At 37.8% G+C, this 21,685-nt stretch overlaps 1 protein-coding gene across 1 annotated transcript in view; it reads right to left on the bottom strand.

The window, feature by feature from the left end:
• PHLPP1 (PH domain and leucine rich repeat protein phosphatase 1) overlaps positions 1 to 21,685 on the bottom strand; it is a 211,647-nt gene that overhangs the window by 13,142 nt on the left and 176,820 nt on the right. The window contains exons 11-14 of the mRNA XM_007463703.1: positions 18,428 to 18,628; positions 15,731 to 15,893; positions 5,837 to 5,967; positions 1,065 to 1,169 (exon numbers count right to left, since the gene is read on the bottom strand). Coding sequence (XP_007463765.1) covers positions 1,065 to 1,169; positions 5,837 to 5,967; positions 15,731 to 15,893; positions 18,428 to 18,628 — 600 coding nt within the window. The remainder of the gene's footprint in view (positions 1 to 1,064; positions 1,170 to 5,836; positions 5,968 to 15,730; positions 15,894 to 18,427; positions 18,629 to 21,685) is intronic.

The raw sequence follows: 21,685 nt of genomic DNA, 5'->3' as shown, positions 1-21,685 counted from the left end.
GGGAAAGAGGACAGGATCAATGCATCAGACGCACAATGCGAGTTCATTCTGTTTTCTGACCCAAGGAAAAGCAGTCAGCATGGCAACCACAATTCCACCTTTTATTTTCCATGAAGGGTATTCAAGCTAGTCGGTGGTTCTCAATCCTGGATGCACATTAGAATCACCTGGGGGAGATTTTAAAGCATTCTGATTTAATGGGCCTAGGCTGGAAAACGTTCTTTAAAGTTCCTCACCTGACTGATTCTAATGTGCACCCAGGGTTGAATGCTGTTAGCTATTATGGGGTCATCCTCCACTTCCTGTTCTTCCCCTGCTCTCAATATTTTGTGTTCTTATACCTTAGCTAATTAAATTATGACCATTCTAATTGATAGGATCCTTTGCTTTCCTAGTACTGATTATCAGCACCCCTTCATAAAAAGCAAGCAAGCCTGAAGAGCTGGATTACAATTCTCAAGAAATCAACATCTGCATCAGAGACAGGGAAGGTTGGTGAAAATAGGGAAGAAAAAGAAATTAAGATGCACAAGACCTGATGGCAAGACAAGCAGCTGACATTACAGGGAATGGACATCCAATTCCTGACAAGCTCATTTAGACTGTAAAAAACAGCTCCACAGAAACAGTGACTGTCAATAACATAAGGGATCTCGAATATGGACAATCAAGCCTACTTCTACTCCTTTAATACTATCCCTGTTTTGCTTGGTAAACAGGCCTCAGAGAAAGATAAAGGGGCTTTTCAAAAGAGCAGGGATGCATTTCAATACTTACGCCTTCTCCAAACACTGGAGTCTCACATAGATATAATGTGTCAGTTTTACCGTATCCTAGCAACATCCTCACAAAGAGAGAGTATGTGGTGCCAAGCAGGGCTTACTTAGCCTAATGTTCCAGCCTAAGTCATGAGGTGTCCTCACTCTGGGGAAACATACTGAAATAAATGTGACACGGGGAAAGTGTGTGCTAGCACTGGGCTTCTACTCCACTAAAGCAGGGACGCAGGCGGGCGGGCGGGCGGGCAGGTGGCGGTTCTCACTCCAAAGTTTCACCCCACTTACTTGTTTTTCACCCCTGAAGCTTCTGTGTAGCCATGGCTCCATACAGCTGGGGCTCCAGATGCATCGCCTCCCGAAGGCTGATCAATCTTGAAACAGCGGATATTACTAACCAGAGAAACAGAGGGGCCAGGAATCATTAAAACAGAACATGTGCAAATTGCTACTTTTACCTGAGAAATGAAGAACACCTAAGCACTCTGTACTTACCATTTGTGTTTAATGTGTCTGAAATATTTATCAGCAACAAGAACTAGCTACTCGTCATAATGAAAACAAAGGGGCATATATACAGAGCATGAAAATTAGTTTTATCAGCATCAAATGTCGGTTATTAGGCACTTTCACTCTCACACACACACACACACACACACACACACACACACACCCCACCCCTAGGTGGCTACTCTCTCCTGGGGATGAAGGGGACAGCTCTCAACCTTGGCATGAGAAAAGAAACTTTAACTATTAAGTTGGGTGTATTCTCACAACATGAAGCCCAGATTTGAAAAGAATGAAACCCAAGCCACGACTGTACTGTGTTTGGATCATGTGAGAGAATTCTGCAACACTCATCCTCAAATCCAGTAACTGCCCACATCACCCCTTCAAATATTTCACAAATATTACTGGGGACTTGCTATCCCCTGAAGCTTCCAATTCTTTCCTCACCTGCACAGCCATGCTGAGACCAATATAAAATTATGAAGTAAATGAGGGGCATTCAATAAATTACACATTAACTACATATAAATGAACTGGGAGACAAATTCTTATCTCACCTCGGCTCTCATATGCTATAACTGGTCCAAAAGGACCCAAAACAGAAATATTAAAAGAGTAAACCTTCAAATGCAGTTCATTAAAAACCAGCCTACTAGAAAGCGTTCAGTGCTCACAAACAGGAAGTCATACAGATGTGAAGCAGGTTTTTAAAAGGCCGCCTACCACATGGTGAGATAAATCCCTATTTGTAAATTGCCACTAGTTTTTTCCCCGTTACTTAAACAAGAGAAACAGAATTATGTATAATCTCTTAACACCTAAACAATTTTGTCCTGAGCCCAAGAATTTAAATTATTTGTTGGCATTCATTAACTCCAAAATATAATACTGAATACCTTTCCTAAGAACCATTCAACTGAGAAGCAAATCAATGTCTAATAATATTCACTTTGATTCTAGAAATATTTGGTGGCAATTTCTTTGAAATTTAAAAATATTTCATTAAAGAAAAGTTTCTACTCTTAATTACCAGAAAACATTCACCTTTTGCTTTATCCTAAAAAAGCTGAAAAACATAAAAATCATAGGTAGTGTCAACAGAAAATCTCAAAATCAAATACCTCATTTTACAGATATATCCTCCTTTCAAACCCATCAATAAAAGGTGTATTTAAAAAGATAGTCTGCTGTTGTTTGCTTTCCATATGACCTGGTACCAAATTTTATCCACATACAATGGTAAGCAATGCAATGGGTTTCTTAAGACATACCTTAAGGTTCTCCCTACATTTTTCCTACCTTTCTGAGTTCTGGAGAGAAACGGAAGACTCCTTTCTAAAGACATTTATACTTTTTACAGAACAGGGAGCCTTCAAAGAAATAATTCCATTTCCTAGCCTTTTTTTTTTTTTTTCCAGGAGCACAAGAAAGCACCCAAAATCATAAGGGAAAAACAATTATAATCATCCAAGGTCTACTAAGATTATTCCTCCCGCTGCGGAGCACAGGCTCCGGACCCGCAGGCCCAGCGGCCATGGCTCACGGGCCCAGCCGCTCCGCGGCATGTGGGATCTTCCCGGACCGGGGCACGGCAGGCATCGGCAGGCGGACTCTCAACCACTGCGCCACCAGGGAAGCCCTCCTAACCTGATTATTAAAGAAAAAAGTAATCCTTAAACTCCCCCATAATCCTTTCTAGTGAAGCAGCAATCTCTCATTTCCGCCAAGCTGAACACAGTGTGACTGAGCAGCTGTCTGAAGTGACCTGGATGTTGACTCTCGTACATCTTGAAATTAGTCTGAGGGAATCTGGGAGCCGGAGCTCAGTCACACGGAAGAGTCGCCATACGGACTAACCCTGCCTCATGTAGAACAAATAGGCCAACCCTCTAAAAGAGCAAGTAATGTATTAGATATGGAAACGCTCCCAGGTTATTAAGAAGCCACAACCTTCTAGATATTAAATAGAGGGTAACGTTTTTACCTAAGAGTTATGATTTCACTGTCTGTTACTAATTTTTTTTTTTAATCTGAGAACACACACGTCCTTCACTGTAGCAGCTCTGGCCACTCTAGTAACATATGTCCTTTGGTAGAGAATTTTAAGAGATACTGTCTTATGCCTATATAATAATGGGGTCATTCTATTATATATATGGTTTTGCATCTTTTTTCTAATTACATCATGAACATTTCCCCATGTCATTTTATATTCATCCTAAATTTAATTAGAAATATCTTGATGACTATCTCTGTACCTAAAATAAATACCGTATCTCTGATTAATTCTTAGAATAAATTTTTACCACAGAAAACCTTGGTCTAAGTATATGAATACTTTTAAAAGCTTGATACACAGGGCCAAAAACCTTTTTAAAAAGTTGTATCAATTTACAACCCTCCATCAACACCAATTTGAGGGGGGGGGAAATGTTATCATTTAGATATTTTATTTAATATTTCCTTGATACACTAATAAGGCTGAATATGATCTTTTCATGTAACTATCCATACTTTGTTTATTAACTGTTAATGTGCTTCACTTACTTTCTGCTTGAGTGAGTACTTATCACTACTGACTCATAAGAACATTTTCTATTAAGAATATTAATGCTTTTATTTTTCTTATTTTTTGCCAGCGTTTCTTCTCAGTTTGTCATTTGCCTTTTAGATTTACCTTTGATAGCTTTTGGAATAGATATCTAAAACTTTTATGTAAAAAAGTATTTTTATATAAAAATATACATAACATAAATATCAAAACCACTCTATACATATTGAGTTCTTTTGTGATTTCCCCCACCCCTTTCTCTGGCCTAAAAAGTCCTTTTCTGGTTTGTCAATATATCCATATGATTTCTTCTTACTTTTAAAAATTATTTCATTTTATGTATTTAACTCTTTAATTTAGCTGGAATTTATTTTGGTGTGCAATAAAAATTGAACTTTTATTTTTTCTCCAAACAGCTACTTCCATTTATTAACAGATTTTTTAATAATCATTTTTATCATAAAATTATGTCATATTTGTAAAAACTCAAAAAGTTACCTGTTATAAAGATGAAATATGTTTTGCTAATCCATGTATTCTTAGTTCTGGAAGTCCCTTAGAGAGTGTGTAGGCCATCATCCCTAAGAGATGAGAAAACTAAGGTCTGGACACACTGAGGGATTTGGGCCAAGGCTTCACATACTGATACACAGTGGAGAGAGCCTAGGTCCCCGTGGCTTCCCGAGGACACTGTACTTAGGCAATATTCTTCAACTAAATCAATTTTCTCATTAAGTACTTAAAATGTCAACGAACAGGCACTAATTAGGCCAAGTCCAACCAGGAATCGCCTTAGGTGATTTTCAAATTTTGATATGTACTAAAGCCTAGGATAATAATAATGGACCACCAACATTACTCTTTCCAAAATTCTTCTCCTTTTCAGTTTTTTCTAAGATATTGGAAGATGACTTTCAGCAACAGATGTTACAACAGGCTTTAAGCACAGATGGCATACACAGTGTCTAATGTGTGTCGATGTCTAGGACTGTTACTTTGAGATACACTGCAAAAAATTCTGAAAATTCAGAAAAATTTAAAGAAGAAAGTAAAGACCATCCATAATTATATTATCCAGAGAACAGCATCATTTTAACATTTTGTTTTATATCCTTTTAGGAATTTTCTAGTTGTGCATGTGCACACACACACACGCACACATACCCAAATGCACACAAATTTATGTTACAAAAGGTGGGATTACACTATACAAATTTCCTTGTAAACTTTCTTTTCACCTAACGTCATATGCAGAGATCTTTCAAGTTAGTAATATAACTCCACATCATTGTTTTTAGTAGTTGTATAATATTCATTATAATATTCATTATGTGAAGCATAAGTTAATTTTATTGATATTTAGAGTTCTGTGATGAACATTGTCATAAAGACATCTTTTCTAACAAGGTTAACTTTAATGTTTTACATAGTGAACTCCATCCAACCTGTTATTCTCCATCAACAGAAAACATGAGACAGTACCAATGAACTCTCTTCCCAAAACAGGAAGACAACTTAGCAGGATCTAACTACCCCACTCTCCCAGTTTTGTTTAAATAACCTGAATTTTAGTTCCAAATTGTTCATTTATCCCACATTATGAATCTCTTGCAAGATCCCTTTGTAACATTTGCATTAAGCATCACACACCATATTATTCGTAACCGAGATGTACATTTACTTCTTGGTTGTTCACTGCTCTCTCCTGTGTCTTTAAATTCCCTTTTCCTCTTTGTTTTCATTATTCTCATCTCTTTTTGCCTGGACACCTTCTCAAAAACTTTCTGAAAGGACACGAGTATCCAATTACTTGAAAAGTTTTTTGGCCATTCGTCCATTTTGGTGAACTACAGACTCACAAATCACTTCACTTCAAATGTGTGTAGATAGATCTAATAAGTCAACAGATGCTTCATATTCCATTTAATGTTTTGACTAAGTGATAAATGTCATTTTCAGTGAATAGCGATGGGGCTGCAGCGCTTCACAAAATACTTACTTCAGCAGCTCCAGGGTTTTGTGATCGAGGGCAAGTCGGGGGTTTCCAGTCAGGTCTAGTTCTTGCAGTTTTGGAGGCAGGTTTTCTGGTAAAGTGACTTCGCTTAGCTCATTACAGCTCAGGTCCACGCACTGAAGGAACAAGTGGAAACACGAGGAGATGGGCCTGGAGAAGTTGTTCAGGTAGTTCTATGCTCCTACTCGTTGCAGGAAAATCAGTGTGACCGTTCATTGTACTATGATGGCCAAATGCAGAAACTACGTTTGTCTGCTATTCTGCCACAAACGTTTAAAACAGACTTTGCTAAATGTAATTAAAATTTTACTTTCTTTGAATAACACAAATTCCATGTTCTTTATACTCTCCAGCTTCATCCTTTTAAGTTCATCTCTACATTTAAAAATTAAGCACTAACTGAAAAAGCCTAAAGATCGTGTCTCACTCACATTGTTCACAACATCTCCGCACTTGCTGTGGCCATGAGGGTTACAGTTACAACTTCAAGATGGAACTTTAAAGGGCTTGTCTTTGGTTTTTAAAACAAACCAAAAAACACGCAAAATGAGGAGAAGGCAGGGGACGAATATTCAAAATGGGAAGATAATTCAAAAGAAGCTAAATAAGAAAGTGGCGAAAGACTAGCAGGTGGGCCTGCCTACTATATGCACGGGAAAAAGGCGGGAGTCAAATATAGATCCTGCACTCCAGGCATCCAATACCTGGACTCACCAACAGCCCTGCCTAATCTCACCTGGAAAACTGCCACAAAAAGGGTCAGCATACCGATTAGAACAAGAATTATGTGTTATCTGTGAATGGGAATAACACCACCTTTCTTGCAAAATCTAAGGCTTAAATGAGCTAAGTCCCAAAAGGAGGTGCTGCATTTCTGTTATGGGAGCGGGGACCAGGGTGGAAGAAGGATCACATGCACAAGAGACAACAGTTGGCAATTTTTCTGATAACAGAATGTGTAACCAACAATTTGGCAGAATGGGGAGAAAGCATTCAATTATCTGGCTTGAGCTGGTACCTTATTATAATATTTTAAAATGCCTAAAGAGCATATTAAAAATCTTAAGGTGGACTGGAAAGCAGATTGTATCCAAGAATTTCAGTGTTAAAAGTGGACAAATTCATCTTTATCTGCAAAATTTTTTAAAGAACTTAAATCTATTATGCATTGGGGAGGGGTAGAGACTGGGTAAAATGAAAACCTCTGTTTTTGGAGAAATATATTCTCAGTTGAATTCATACAATACAATGTTTCCACACAAATTGTTTCATACCCTTGCTCTGAAACAGTAGCAATGATATACTGTAATTTTTTTTTATTATGAGAGCATTATAACCACATTATAAAAAGTTGGACAGAGATTAGAAAACTTACCGTTAAATTTAACACCTGAACACAACCAGTGTTAGAATTCTATTTTTGTTTCTTTTAGCCTTATTATTAATATAAAAAACTTTTAAAACCCATAAATGTAGGTACAATTTCACTTATTCTATATCTTCACTCCCAACACCTTTTATAGTCTTAATACTTTCAACAGAAGTACAAGAATTCACTTAACCTAAATGTTAATAACAGGGACATGGTCATCTCCTTTTTTTGTTTTTCCAAATATAAATAATGGCTGCATGAACAGCCAACTGGACTTTAATGACACACTGATAATACTGGTTCATAATGGGCTATTCTGGCAGTATGGTCAGTATACATCAGTACAGATAAAACAACACATGGTGTCAATACAATCTCCTGGTGGTGATGAAACATGAGCTTAAGGCCTGACAGGTGTGGGCAACACAGAACGTAGGTGCTTGACACAAACGAATTCAGAGGTCAGAGCATGCATTATAAGGAAAGAGTAAAGACATTTTAGAACATTACTGAATTTTTTGAAATTGGTGAGCAATGTTTTTTAACGTTACCTCTAAAGATTTAAACTTTCACAGTTCTGTAGAGGTAAAATTGCTCATTCTTTAAATTACCAAATTATAAAATGAGTTCAATAGGGTATTCATTTATAAAGATAATGTTGGTGATGGTAACACAGATCTTATGAGATGGTGCTTATGCACTACCCCCGCCAAGGCCCATTTCGTCACCAAGTCTTTAATTCACGGCAGTCAGTTCCCGTAGTCCTGTTCTGACCCACATCACGTTTCCCCTGGAGGATTACGATGGCGTCCGAACTTTGCTTTCAGTCTCACTTCCCTCTGCTGCATTCCCACAATGCTGTCAGGGTGATTCTCTGATGTGGTTTGTTCTATCACATCACACTCCAGCTTCAGTCTTTCTTTTGCTCCCTACTAGCCTTCAATCTACCACCAAAGTCCTCAGCACATCAACTAAGGCCTTCACCCCACCTTTCACCACCTGCTTCCTCACACTCTATATTCAGCTGCGTCAAAGTTAACTCTTGCATGTGTCATGTTCTCATTTGTCTGTGCCTTTGCACATGCTATTCTCTGTGAATGGAACTCTTCAAGCTATCCTTGCCTTCTACCTGGTAATCTGCCTTACTAAGACTCAACGCCACTACAATGTCACTCAATTCCACTACAGCCCCCGTTTCAATTAGATGTCCCTTGTTATAAGTATCTGCTTATTTCTTTCTTTCACTAGACCATGAGCTCCTAGAGAGAAGGGACTGCCTCTCCTATATCCGAAGCGCAGTGCACTGCAAAGAACAGAGGCTCGGTAGATGCCTTCACCGAAAGCAGGAACAAATAATCAATCAATTGCCTGGCACCTGGTAAACAATTATTTGTTGAATGAATAAATGAATGGATCTTATAAGAAGGTTCTTCAGTAATTAAATCTCTTAGGATGGGTACTGAGATACACATGTTTAGGTTAAATTCAGTCTAGAATAAGTAGCACTGAAAAGCAATTGATACGTTTTAAAATGCTTTTGTTTCTGCATGAGAAGGAAACCCTTTGAGGGCAGATAAGCAGAGAAACACCTTTATATAGTTCTGCACATTGAAGGAGGTTTATTCCTAAAAATTACAGGACACTGGTACTTGGTGCCAATCTACTGGTGTCAACGCAGACAGTGAGTGCTTTACTTACAAGTACTATTTCCTATTCTTTTAATAGTCCTCAACAAACACTTGTTGACTGAATAATTGTAACGGCGACCACTAAGAAAATAGAAAATTTGGAAGTGAGACCTGAGAAAAAAAATAGTTCCCACATATTCTATGTTGTTTAATGTATGTATTTATATTTAATGCACTAAAATTTTCTTGGAAATACATTGTTAAATAGAACATTGAATCTAAAACATTATCATCCCCTCTTTCAGGCCCATTCTAGGACATAACTAACAAAAATCACTCTGTTATAATACAAAACTCTGGTAAGAATACTCAAAAAAGAATTATCCAACCCTCAGAAAAAGTGAGATAACTCATAATTGAGAAGGAACTCATGATTTAGAGGAAATGACTGCTAATACAATTAGATATGAGGATAGGAAAATAATCAGTGTATCTTAAAGAAAAGGGAATACAATGTGATGTATATAGTTCAAGTGTAATTATCACAAAAGTTGCAATATCTTAATCATGATGATTCCTCACAAAACATTACTAAAGAAATAAGCGTATCAATGTTCACAGCAGTGTATTATTATCTGCCAAATAATTGCCTGGGCTGCCCCGAATCAGCAACTTAACAGAACTGGTGAGCTCTGAGGTTCTGCAACCCCCTTGCTTCTTCCTTCTTCAGACCACAGCTAGTCCCCCACCTCAACTGTGCTGCCCAACAGCTCTGACAGCTCCAAATGGCGGGGCTCCCACTCACCTTCTGCACTCCCTAGTCCTCACAAGGTGCAAGCTGCTGATGTATAACATGTTCCCCCTCCGAACAGGTTCACTAATTTCCATTTTGAAGTCAAAAGAAGCAAATACATCCAAGTACTCAATCAAAATAACATTTATTTAGCATCTACTAAATGGCAGACAATAAGCCAGACATCAGGGACCTCGAGAGAGATGGCAGACACAGTCCCCACCCCGAGGAACTCCCAGGTTAAAGGGGGAAATTAACACCACTACCTACCTCCAGCTGCTATGATCAACGACGTGTACAAGTGTGCACGGCTGTGACAGTGAAGGGGCAGCTACTGAGACCACAGAGAGGGCTTTCCAGGAGAGGATTTTTGTGAAGAATCAAAATTAAAGATAAAGAGGCAGATGGGAACAGGAGGGCATCTAGCAAGCACTGGCAGCACGTGCACCAGGCAGGAGACAGAGTGATGCACGGTATACCAGGACACGAAGCAAGAGTGGTTGGTGTGGTTGGAGATGGTCGGGCCCGAGAGCAGAAGATGAGGCTGGAGAGGCAGGTAGGGGCCAAACGGTGAACTACAGATTGTGTCTTACGCTGAAGTCGTCTATACCACCTCCCTCTCTCAGAGTTCTACAGGAACCCGAACATTTTAGCTTTAGAGTAAAATACATGTACACACATGTGTAGTATTTCTCATTATATAACTTTAAGTCAAATTCTCTTTTAACACTTAAACTACTACATATTCTTGATGTTGCAAAAGGCTAAGTCATCATCACTGTAGGATGTTCACACATCTAAGTAAACCTATTAACTAAGAGAGCCAGTCTGAACCTTTTACTTTAAACACAGACCCTAAAGCCAAGGTTGAAGTTTGGTTTTCCTATGTAATAGTGTATTTGTCTATAATTATTCAGGAATGTGTATTGTTTAAACCTCCCCACCTTTCAGGAAGTTGCAAAAGAAGAACTTTAATTTGTACAGACTCTTCCTTTTAAATTTATATACAGTATCTGTGATTTTTCTCAACTGGATTTTAGAAACCTTATTGGCAACTACTTGACAAAAATGACAATCAGGGTAAAACTTTGTTTTAAACAAATCCTCGATCCACCAAATAGCATTCCATTCCTCCAAATAGCGAATTTCCTTAAACACCAAAATAAATTATTTATAAAATCTGACTTTAAGAAAATGCATCCTATATAAACTAAGCAATCCCTTTACCTCATAAATTTCATTACCTCATAAAATTGGTTATGTGTGCCCTTGGGGAGACTCAGTGGTATATCACAAAGTTACAGGACACCTGGCCCATGCTTCTGGGGGCTTCAGTGTTACTCAAAGATTATGGAGAGGAAGAGCCTTTATTTTTACATTAAAACTAAAAGAAATGGTAAAAACTAGAACACAAAATTAGCATGTAATTTTAGATCAAAAAGGAGACTTCAAAGAAATTTATAGATGATTCCAGGCTGTATTCCAGATTTGGGGGCATATGAGCTCACTTCTGTTTTTCCTTGCCAATAGAAGACTTTGAAGAGCAGGATAGTGACCACTTCACAGCCAACTTCTTTGAGGACTCATGGTCACAAGTGCTCCTTTCTCTAGGAGCATCTCTAAAGGGATACTTTTAATATGCATGAGCTCACAGAGGACCAGTTCTTTATCTGTATGTACACATAACCCACTTCGTAAGATGCATGCAGTATTTCATTGTAAAAGGCATTGTTTTGTGTTTAAAAGGGCTGCTGAAATACTTTTTGAAACTAGAGTTAAAAAAACAAACAAATTAGTCTGAGTTAATAAATTATCCCAACTTTGAAAGACAGAGACTATGCAGTCCTAGCTTCCTGCTGGTGAGTTGCTAGTGAGGCAGGGAGAAAAGTGGCTTAAATGGCCATGTCCTGGTAGACACTGCTTCATTCCTTTTTCCTTAGCTCTTGTCCCAAACAGGAATGGATGCCAGATTCCCCAAATGATAGGAGAGTTCCTAAATAACCATTACCCAGATTCCAGGACCATAATGACAATTGCTCCCGCTTCCTGGTTTTTGGATACTGCAGTTCCTACATGACCTTTTAAGTCTAGTAGGTCAACTACTCTACCAAACTGACATCTAACTGGCCCCTGATCTGTCTTTATTTCCATTATCCTACTTTCCAAAGAATTAATGCCTTTTCTTTCATCCATTCTGACCTAGCCGTTTCCCCATATTCTTTGTGTCCTATGACTCAGCTGGTTCTCTCGCTCTCATCTCACTTTAGAAACAACAACATGGCTTGATTCCAAGGGAAATTCAACTTCCTGCAGCCATTGTTCTCAAGAGTGCGGCATATTAAAAATACTTCATACTCCATGAAGTGAAATAACAGTCCTAAAGACGAAGTCACTCAGCTTATCCAAGTGGTTTATTACTGCATAGCACAAACATGAAAATCACCTTCTGAAGAGAATTTAAAACATTTTAAAAGATGCTGTTCACCCAGTAATCAGAATCAGGACACCGCAGCGAAATGGAAAATTTGACAAAAGTTCCTGATATACAGTGTTTAAATTTCAAACTTCCTTCATTGTATGTGTCACACTTTTCTTTCATCTGCTTAAACCACACTTCAAAAAAGGTAGGACCATGTCCCTAATTGGAAGTAACTCAACTAAAAGCTTTGGTGTTGTTGCAGAACTCCTACATGATCAACGTGACTGCGATGTGGCTCGGCGAAGGGCCCCTGAGGAAGAGAAGCCGAGTGCCACACCCGTGGCCACCTCTGCTTTTCAGGTCCATCAGCTCTAGCAGCCTACGTGAGGACCTCAGCCTGGGACCAGCCAAGCCAAGTCTGGCTTATGTGGTGATTGAGAGCTGATCCGTATCCAGAGGGAGGTCTGTCTATTTTAGAATCAGAACAGAACATGACCTGCTCCAGGAACACAGGACTGGTGGTGGGGTTTGGAAGACTAATTTGAAAGTGCTAAACAAAGGTGAAGACAATAATATCAATACTAAGGAACAAAACGACTGTGACTCTGGGTGCACTTGAGCTCATTGAAAAACTCTAAAAAATATACTTTTTTTCCTACGAATTTATATGACCTTCCTGCCCAAGTACAGAATTTGATGCCTGATGATCACTTTAACAGATCTCACCAAATGCACCAAAATGAGAAAAGGCCAGACCTAAATTTTATCCAAGAATAGGGGACGCATATAGTCTCTGTTTTAGGGGTACATGAATAATGGCCTGATTTTACAGGTTTAAAAAACTACATTTAAAAAATAATAATAAATAAAGTAAAATAAAAAACTATATTTTAGCATATATATTTTAGTAATAAAACTTGTTTACCCTTTAAATGATAATTGGTTTTAAAGCTTTGGTAACAAAGCAGTGAACAAGCACTTTTCTTTAATGTCTGAAAAGATGAGACTGCTCACAGAGAACTAGCTAAGTATATCAGGATCTTATCCCTCTTTAAATTATCTGTGAATGTTTATAATTGCAATGATCTTCATAACTTTTATGAAATACTTTACAATTATTGTACTTTATTTTCAAGAAGCAGTAAGAATACAATCTATGATTATTAACTCGATAATATTTTAATAGCAGCTGGAGTATTTCAACTTAGGAAAAAAATGATTTCTTTTCCATTAGAAACATGCTTTAGGGCTCAGTTTGCAGTGAAGACTCTCATAGGTATTTTATGATCTGTTTACAGCAAATATTTTTTACCAGGAATTTTCTTTTGGATGGTTTATTTATTTATTTTTGGCCACACTGCATGGCATGTGGAATCTTAGTTCCCCAGCCAGGGATCGAACCCGTGCCCCCCGCATTGCAAGCACGAAGTCTCAACCACTGGACCGCCAGGGAAGTCCCTTGGATGGTTTAAATCTGCACAAATACTTATATAGCAACTTAAAATATTCTCATATGAAATAACACTAAAATATCAGTTCGGAGTTCTCAAACAATATAACTACTACTTTTTCAATACCACCGTCTGTCCAGGTCTGCAAAGTTTGTACTTTGTACATAAAGGAGACTTGATACTGCTCACCGCACCCTCCCACCCCCCCCAAATAAAACCCCAGCAACAAAATATCTCTTGGTAATGGAAGAGCTGGGTCAGAAACACTGGACATTTTTAACATAAGGAAAATGCTAAGCTACAATATCTGGGGTTAAAAATCAAAGAAGAAAAACTGTAAAAAAAAAAAAAAAAAAAAAAAGTCATACCAAAAGTAAAATTTGAAAAGGAGCTGTAAAGCAGGGTACAGGGGAAGGAATTAACTGGAAACACGAGGGCACCAATTTTAGAATCCAGGAATCCAAGCAAGGGTCTAAGAGAAGATTTGCTTTCATAGAGCAACATTCGTATTTTGCAAAATTTAGTCAAAACTTGAAAAGTTTAAACGTCTATCTGTATCTGTATTTTAAACCAGATACTTAAAAAAAAAAGAATCTACGATTAAGAGTTATATAACATTAAAAGACAGGCGCAGAAAGTAAGACCAGCAAACAGGAGGTTAATCTCGAGACCTCGGTGCACAGAGACCTGTTAATAAGGCCCCGTGACAGACAACACACCCCCCATGGAGTAATGGGCAGTGGAGCAGCCCCTGGAAAGCTTAGCTGTCAACACTGCTCCTGGGATGGAAGCAAAGAAGCATTTGCTTAAGTGACAGATTTCCTGGATTTTGTGGATCATCAGCCAGAACAGTTGCTCCATATAATCCACATCAGAGTTGAACCCCATCGAGGTCTTGTAACTAATTATAGTTAACATTTACAGAGCTCTTACCAGGTGCCACTTCTATTTCAAATGCTTTACATGTATTATTTCATTTCATCCTCACGGCAATACTGTAAAGGAAGCACTGTTCTTTCCCTCATTTTACATATGAGGAAACGGAGCAATTAAGCAGCTTTTAGTTGGGATCCACCTCTAGATCTGTCTTCCTTCAGAGCCCCACCTCTTACCTACTGTAAAAGGTATATAAAGTAAAAATAAAATATTTCTGCTAGTTAACAGTAAGTATTCTAAAATGACACGGTCATGTATGAGGTGACAGTGCGCTCACAGTAAAATATTTCATGGCTTAAGCACACACACACATGCACACACTTATCAAATGGCTTACACACCTCAACCATGTAAATGTACAAAACTCCTGTGGTGAAAAATTATTCATGCTATTCAAAGTGTCTTCGAATAGGATGACTTTTGTTCCTTTTTAGGAGATTAGAATATGCTCCTAGTCTATAACCAGAATTATTTTTTATTAAGCACAAAACTAATCATCAGAAATGCTAAAATGCAAAATGAAAGAACTTCTTACTCTTTGCTCCAAAAAAAAAAAAAAAAAAAAAAAAAAAGAATAAAAAGTTGTTAGATGGTTTTCATTCTAGTGAACTGGTTTTGTCCGATGAGACTGCCCTGAGTCAGGAGCCAGGAACTGCAGAATGTCTCTGCCACCAATTTGCTGTCTTCAGTTTATAGAAACCACTTTCTTTTCAGCACCTCAGTTTCCTCACCTACCAAATGGGAATATTATCTGTTCTGTCAGGTTGCATTAAATTGAAGTGAATGTTTGGTAATGGTAACGGTAATGAGACTACATCTATATAGGGAATTATTACTAATTGGGTGCTGGGGTGGTGGATGCTATTTAATTAGGGGAGTTGTGGGGAGGGGTGTGCAGAGGTACTGTTAACTATTTCAAACTGCTATCAAACCTGATTCAGTCTCTGGTCTCATAACCACCGCGGAAATAAGTAGGACAAGTATTGTTAGACAGATGAAAAGAGTTAGGTGGCTATGTGGCTAGTTAGGGACAGAGCCCAGAATACAATTTTCCCCACTCCCAGTCCAGTGTTTTTTGACCACTGTTTGTTTGTTTTTTTTTCCCCTCTGCCGACTCAGAGGTGTAGCCCAGTGCTGAGGAAGGATGGAGCAAGGACAACAGAGAAGTCTTCATTCTGAGGAAATCCAACAAGGGTGCGAACATCCTGAACTGATGAACTAGAGAAAACAAGTCTCTTTGTGGACCTGAAGCTTGGAGCTGATGGAATCGACCCACGTACCTTGATTTCTGGGAGCTGCATAACTTCAGGAAAGACTTCGATGCAGTTGGAGTGAACAATCGCCGTGTGCATGCGCCTGCAATTCATGATAGTTGTCGGGACGGCCTTCAGTTTATTCCCACTGATGTCAATTTCTTCAAGTTCCTCCAGCTTTGCCATTTTACTAAAAAAGAGAAAATCCAAGGGTGGGCAGGTCACAAAGTAATTATTAGGAAATTTAGAAAGAAAATAATAGATAATGAGAACCAAAAGGTAATTTACTATGACTCTGAAGATTCTTTAAAGATTCACTTGCACTAGTCATTTTAACAGACAAGTTTTTCACTACTGTCTTTGAGTATGAAAGTATTTTGATACCTCCTTTCTTACTATAAAACAAAAACTCTTAACTTCAGCTCTTTGAATTGGCAACAAGAAGAAAAATGGACGTCCTTTTCCTATGAAAACTGTGTGTGTGAACTGAGTTATCCTGACAACAATCACTTTATCATGTAGCTTAGTCTGAACTCCAGTGAAAATCCTACTCAAATGAGACAAAAGTTAGCATTAATCTAATCTACGTGCTTTAAAAGAGCTCAGTGTGAGAGTATTATTTCTTTGTATTGGTACTGAAACCTCAAGGGAATATATAGAGTAGAAAAGGGTATGGTTTATATGAAGATATGCTTTCTCCTGAAACCCCGCTCCCCAAATTCCTTGGACATCCCTTGTGATAACAAGGTGGTCATGAGGAGTAGGATGCTGGAAGGTGATCTGGATCATCTCTCGACCTCTGGCAATGCCCAAATTCAATCTGGACCCAAAAGAAATTTCTCTCAACTCCTGCTAAACACCGACAAAGAAAGAATCTTTCTCATCTTACCTTAATAACAAGTCCTAATATAATTTAACACTTTTGTTTAAGAATGTCTTGTATTGTTCAATCTTAACCTATAATGTACAATTACTATTTAATTACATTAATCAATAATTACAGTAACCCAATAAAGAAAAACTCCAGAATTAGGGTTTCTTATATTTTCTGTAAATCTGGAGGGAAAAAACCCTCTGCCTCTACAAACCTATAATGCATCTATCACTCCTCTGGCCCTTTTCCCACCACTTGTGAAGGTGGAATCTGACAAGTGCAGGATTCCCAGTGAGTGCAACTCAAACTTACAATCTAAATCATTTAGTTTAGAGTTATTGGTATCTCCTCTCCTTGCTGTGGTTTCATTTGTCACAATAACCTTTTAAAAAATTTAGCAAGAAACACTTTATTGCTTTTCTTTCTGTTTTCTCTCTAAAATAAAGGTTACCTTATTTGCTTACTTGAAAATAAATATACACCGAAGATACAAGAACTAAGTTTTTATCTTATGAAATCAGATCTTTTAATATCATAAACATTCAACATGGTATTAGGATATGCTACAAACAACACTGTATGCACAGACTGTGAAGTAATCCGTCTGTGATAGCCTGAATTTGTAAGATTATTATTTGAGTATGTTGTCATCATATTGTGAGAAGAAATGTGGAGAAACCAATGAGTAACAGGCACGAAAAAAGATTGAAAGTATAGACATCAGGTCCAAGAAAGAAAACATGTCAAAGAAGTTTCTATCCCTCAGCATAGAAAGAAGGTGGTCAAAAAAGATTCTCTGTAGTTAGGGTGATTACTACTGGCATGGGTCACTGGGGGATACCCTCACAATTTGAGCTGATGATCATTTCTCCTGCTGGCCTTAGTCATTCACCATCAAATGAGGACCATGAGCCCTTTCAGAGATATTATTGTTATGTGACTACTATGTTTTCTTCCGAAAATAACATCTCATTCCACAGTAAAAGAAAAGTACATTAAAAGAAAAAGAAAGAAAGAAAGAAAGAAAAGCTTAATCAGTAACATCAAATGAGGGGAAAAAGTAAAGAAATAAATGTATACTACAAAAATAGAGTAATACTTGAAGTCAATGCATATTTGGGCCTCCCTCCTTTAGTAAGGGTTTCAACAGACTGGTATCCTTGATGCTAGCAGAGGGAGGCTGTCCCCATATTTTGCTTTGGCCCAGTGCTAAATCGCAGTTAGCAGCAGAATACCAGAGGGGTTAGTGTTTGCTTCTTTGATGTGTGGGCGTGAGTTCTAAGACCTAACTTGTTAAAGCTTCACTCAAAGCAAGATACAATGCCACTGCTCCCCAAAATTAGAAATTAAAATTAAAATAGAATTAAAAGTAGAATTTTCTAAGAGCCATAAATTATTTGTAATGTCACAGTTTCTATGAATGCACAGGCCACCATTGCTTTTTATACCATAAGCCTAAATACAAAAGCTATTAGCTAATTGAGAACCTTCAGGTTCCTAGTTTACATTCTAATTCTCACACACCATACTAGGTTAATTATTTTTTTTTAATTTGACTGGTTAAAAGGAAGCAAAAGAAAAAAATATAGCTGCTAGATGACATGCCTTATTTCAAAATCATAAGAACATTCTAGCAATTGGGTCCTTGGATACATTCATATTAGAAAAATGAACACATTTCTCTTTAGGGGAATGCTAACAATGGCTTATATAAAAGACACTGTGAATAAGAATCAGGAGGAACAAGCTTTACATTATCTGGGAAATAAACATGTTAGTTTTTGCCTTTCCATCTATGAATCCATTTTCAGAAATGCAATGAAGGATGTCACTCTGTAATCTTCTTTTACCTTGCTGGAAAACTCTGAAGTCGGTTATAGGCCATGTGAAGAATCTTCAGATGGGGGTGTCCTGTTAACAAGGGTACACATTTATCTGTGAGGTTGTTATTCGTCAAATACAACTCCTGTAAGACGCTGTTTGTCTCTTCAGAAAGTGTGGCTGGAGGAAGGGTTTCCAGTTTGTTTGCAGATGCATTCAGGAATCTCAGGCTACAATGACAAAAATGCAACAGAATCCCACTGATAAGCCACAGGTCTAGTCCAGAATCCTCAACAAACCTAGAATTTTTCTGATTGATACCTGGCATATTAGAAACTGGGTTTAGAAACATGAATTTAAAGGTAGGTCTTGGCATGGAAGCAACCTAAATGTCCATCGACAGAGGAATGGATAAAGAAGATGTGGTACATATATATGCAATGGAATATTACCCAGCCATAAAAAAGAATGAAATAATGCCATTTGCAGGAACATGGATGAACCTAGAGATGGTCATACTGAGTGAAGTAAGTCAGACAGAGAAAGAGAAATATCGTATGATATCACTTATATGAGGAATCTAAAAAGAAATGATACAAATGAACATATTTACAAAATAGAAACGGACTCACAGGCTTAGAGAATGAACTTATGGTTACCGGGAGGAAGGGTGGAGGGAAGGGATAGTCAGGGAGTTTGGGACTGACATGTACACACTACTATATTTAAAAAGGATAACCAACAAGGACCTACTATATAGCACAGGGAACTCTGCTCAATGTTATGTGGCAGCCTGGATGGGAGGGGAGTCTGGGGGAGAACAGATACATCTATATGTAGGGCTGAGTTGCTTTGCTGTGCACCTGAAACTATCACAACATTGTTAACTGGTTATACTCCAATATAAAATAAAAAGTTTAAAACAAAAAAAAGATAGGTCTTGACTTTGGCAGGCATATAGATATGTGACGCCACTGTTCATAATGAACACAGTAGCTATCTGTATGTGTTAACTACAAAGAGAAATCAATTTTTATGGAAGCACAAAGGTGAGAGAAAGTGATTAATTTTATAGCTGGTGGGGAGTCGAAGGGATAGTGATAAGATAAAATTAATATTCTGTCTTAAGAAAGAGAAAAACAATTGCCTACTTTAAAATAAAAGAGCTCTTATAGTAATAAAATAGTTAGACATTAGATCACAATACAACTAAATCACATCGTGACTAAGTCCTTTTCAGTATGATGCCCAAACCATATTTTACTGACATATATTCACAACTGCAAGGGATAATTTACTCTGTATTAAAATAATGTAATACTATGTAGTAGTGAAAATGAAGAATAACTACATGTATCAATAGGATGAATCTCACAAATATAATATTGAGTAAAAGAAGCCAGATAGCAGAGGATACACTGCATGATTCCATAATTATAGAGTTCAAAACCAGGCAAAACTTATCTATGGTATTAGGAGTCAGGGAAGGGAAGCAGTGTCTAGGAGACAGCTTCTAATTTTTCCAATATGATAACATTCTGGTTCTTGATCTGAGTGCTGGTCACATGAGTGTGTTCACTTTGAGAAAATTTATCAAGTGCTACAGTTACGATATGGCCCCTTTTCTGTATCTATATTATACTTCAATAAAATTTACATTAAAACAAGATGTATATGCTACCAGTTATCCAAATGATAGAGTGAACAATAGCTAAACTATGAAGAATGTTTTTACACCTGAGATAACTAAACTGTCAAAAACTGTAATTCCTTCCATAGTTACTGGGAAACACAGATAAATGCAAAATGCAAAGCTGGAGAACTGAAACAGAATCCTTGCTGTGATCAGGTTCCAAATCACTGGAAAGGGAGAGAAGGACAGAGCAGGAACTGTGCATGGCTCACGGGCAGACAGCCCTGCTGCTTCACAGTGGATCTCCACCACGTGTGTTCCATAGTGAAGCTGCAGTGACCCGAGCATGGAGAGCGTCCAGCCCACAGGACTCACCTGCCATAGTTGCCAAGGTCAAAGCTGACTTGTCCCCCACCCCTTACCTAGAACTACCCTGTTAATGAACTGCCTTTCTCGTTTCAAAACCACCCAGGTTTGAAATGTTCAGCATTCAATTCAGGACTATTTTACCATATGTTAGTAAAAAAGAATAAAATCTTCCTTAAAAAGGAAGACTCTGGAATACCAGGTACAGTTATTTTTAATCTTGGATAAAAAGAAAGCTTTGTATTTGGGCGTCATCACCAAAACTGTCATCCCAAGTCCTCAGTCCACTAAGTTAATACTCTCCAATCTTGCGACCTCCACACACTTACACACACACGGCCCAACTCCACTACTTATCTAAGGAAAAGCAGCTTCCCCAAAATAGAACATTTTCCATTAAAGAAACATGTATTCCGTTGACATTAAAAAAAAAAAAAGGAAGTTAGAAAAAGCCTGTACAAAAAAAAAAAAGAAGAAAAAGTCTGTACAGACCATAAATAGTCATGGGAAATTATAGTCGTGTGTGCTACAGAGAAGAAAATAAAGGTCATTCATGCAGTTTCTGAAATGGTTTTGACATAGGAAGGAAACCCCTTCCAGCACCATAGTTCTTTAAAGTACTTTTACCAGTCTCATTTGTATCACCTGACTTAAATGCCCTGTTAAGATTTCTTCAGTGTAGAATTAGAAAAAATTAAAATGTATTGCCCTAAAACATCTTGCAATGGGGTTGGCTGGGAAACTCAGAGAATCTCATTAAAATACAATTCTCTAGGAAATATGTAGTTATAGATACATGAAAAGAAAAGAAAGAAATTAACTCATGAATATTTGCATATTTTTAGGCCAGAAAAAGAGGGAAAGTTGCTTTGAAAGGAAAAAAGACTGACTAGTGAATGCTCACCTAGAAAACTGCAAAAGGGACTTTAAAAACTCCTTACAAAATCTGATGAAGGGAAGAGAGGGACTTCCAAAAAGACTTGTCCTCTCATCTTGTTGAAATTTGCCTGTATTGAAGTTTATACTCTTTATGGGAAACGGGGTGTCGGGGGAGGGGGGGAATCCTGCACCCTCCACTCCAGGAAATGAAACTAGGTTGAAACTACATGGGCTGGTTCCAAAGGATTTAGTTTGAATTGAATAAAGCCTGATTGAATCATCATGTTAGTTAACAGTCAAAGAGCAAACAATTGGACTAAAAACATTTTTGATTATAACAGTCTCCGGGAAATTAAATTCAATACCCATCCTTTTAAAAATAAAATACCTGTCCCACAAGCTCACGTTT

This window comes from Lipotes vexillifer, unplaced genomic scaffold (genome assembly GCF_000442215.2).
Source record: "Lipotes vexillifer unplaced genomic scaffold, Lipotes_vexillifer_v1.1 scaffold868, whole genome shotgun sequence".
Taxonomy (NCBI): domain Eukaryota; kingdom Metazoa; phylum Chordata; class Mammalia; order Artiodactyla; family Lipotidae; genus Lipotes; species Lipotes vexillifer.
The sequence above is the reverse complement of the archived record's forward strand: the minus strand, read 5'-3'. Positions and strand labels throughout refer to the sequence as shown.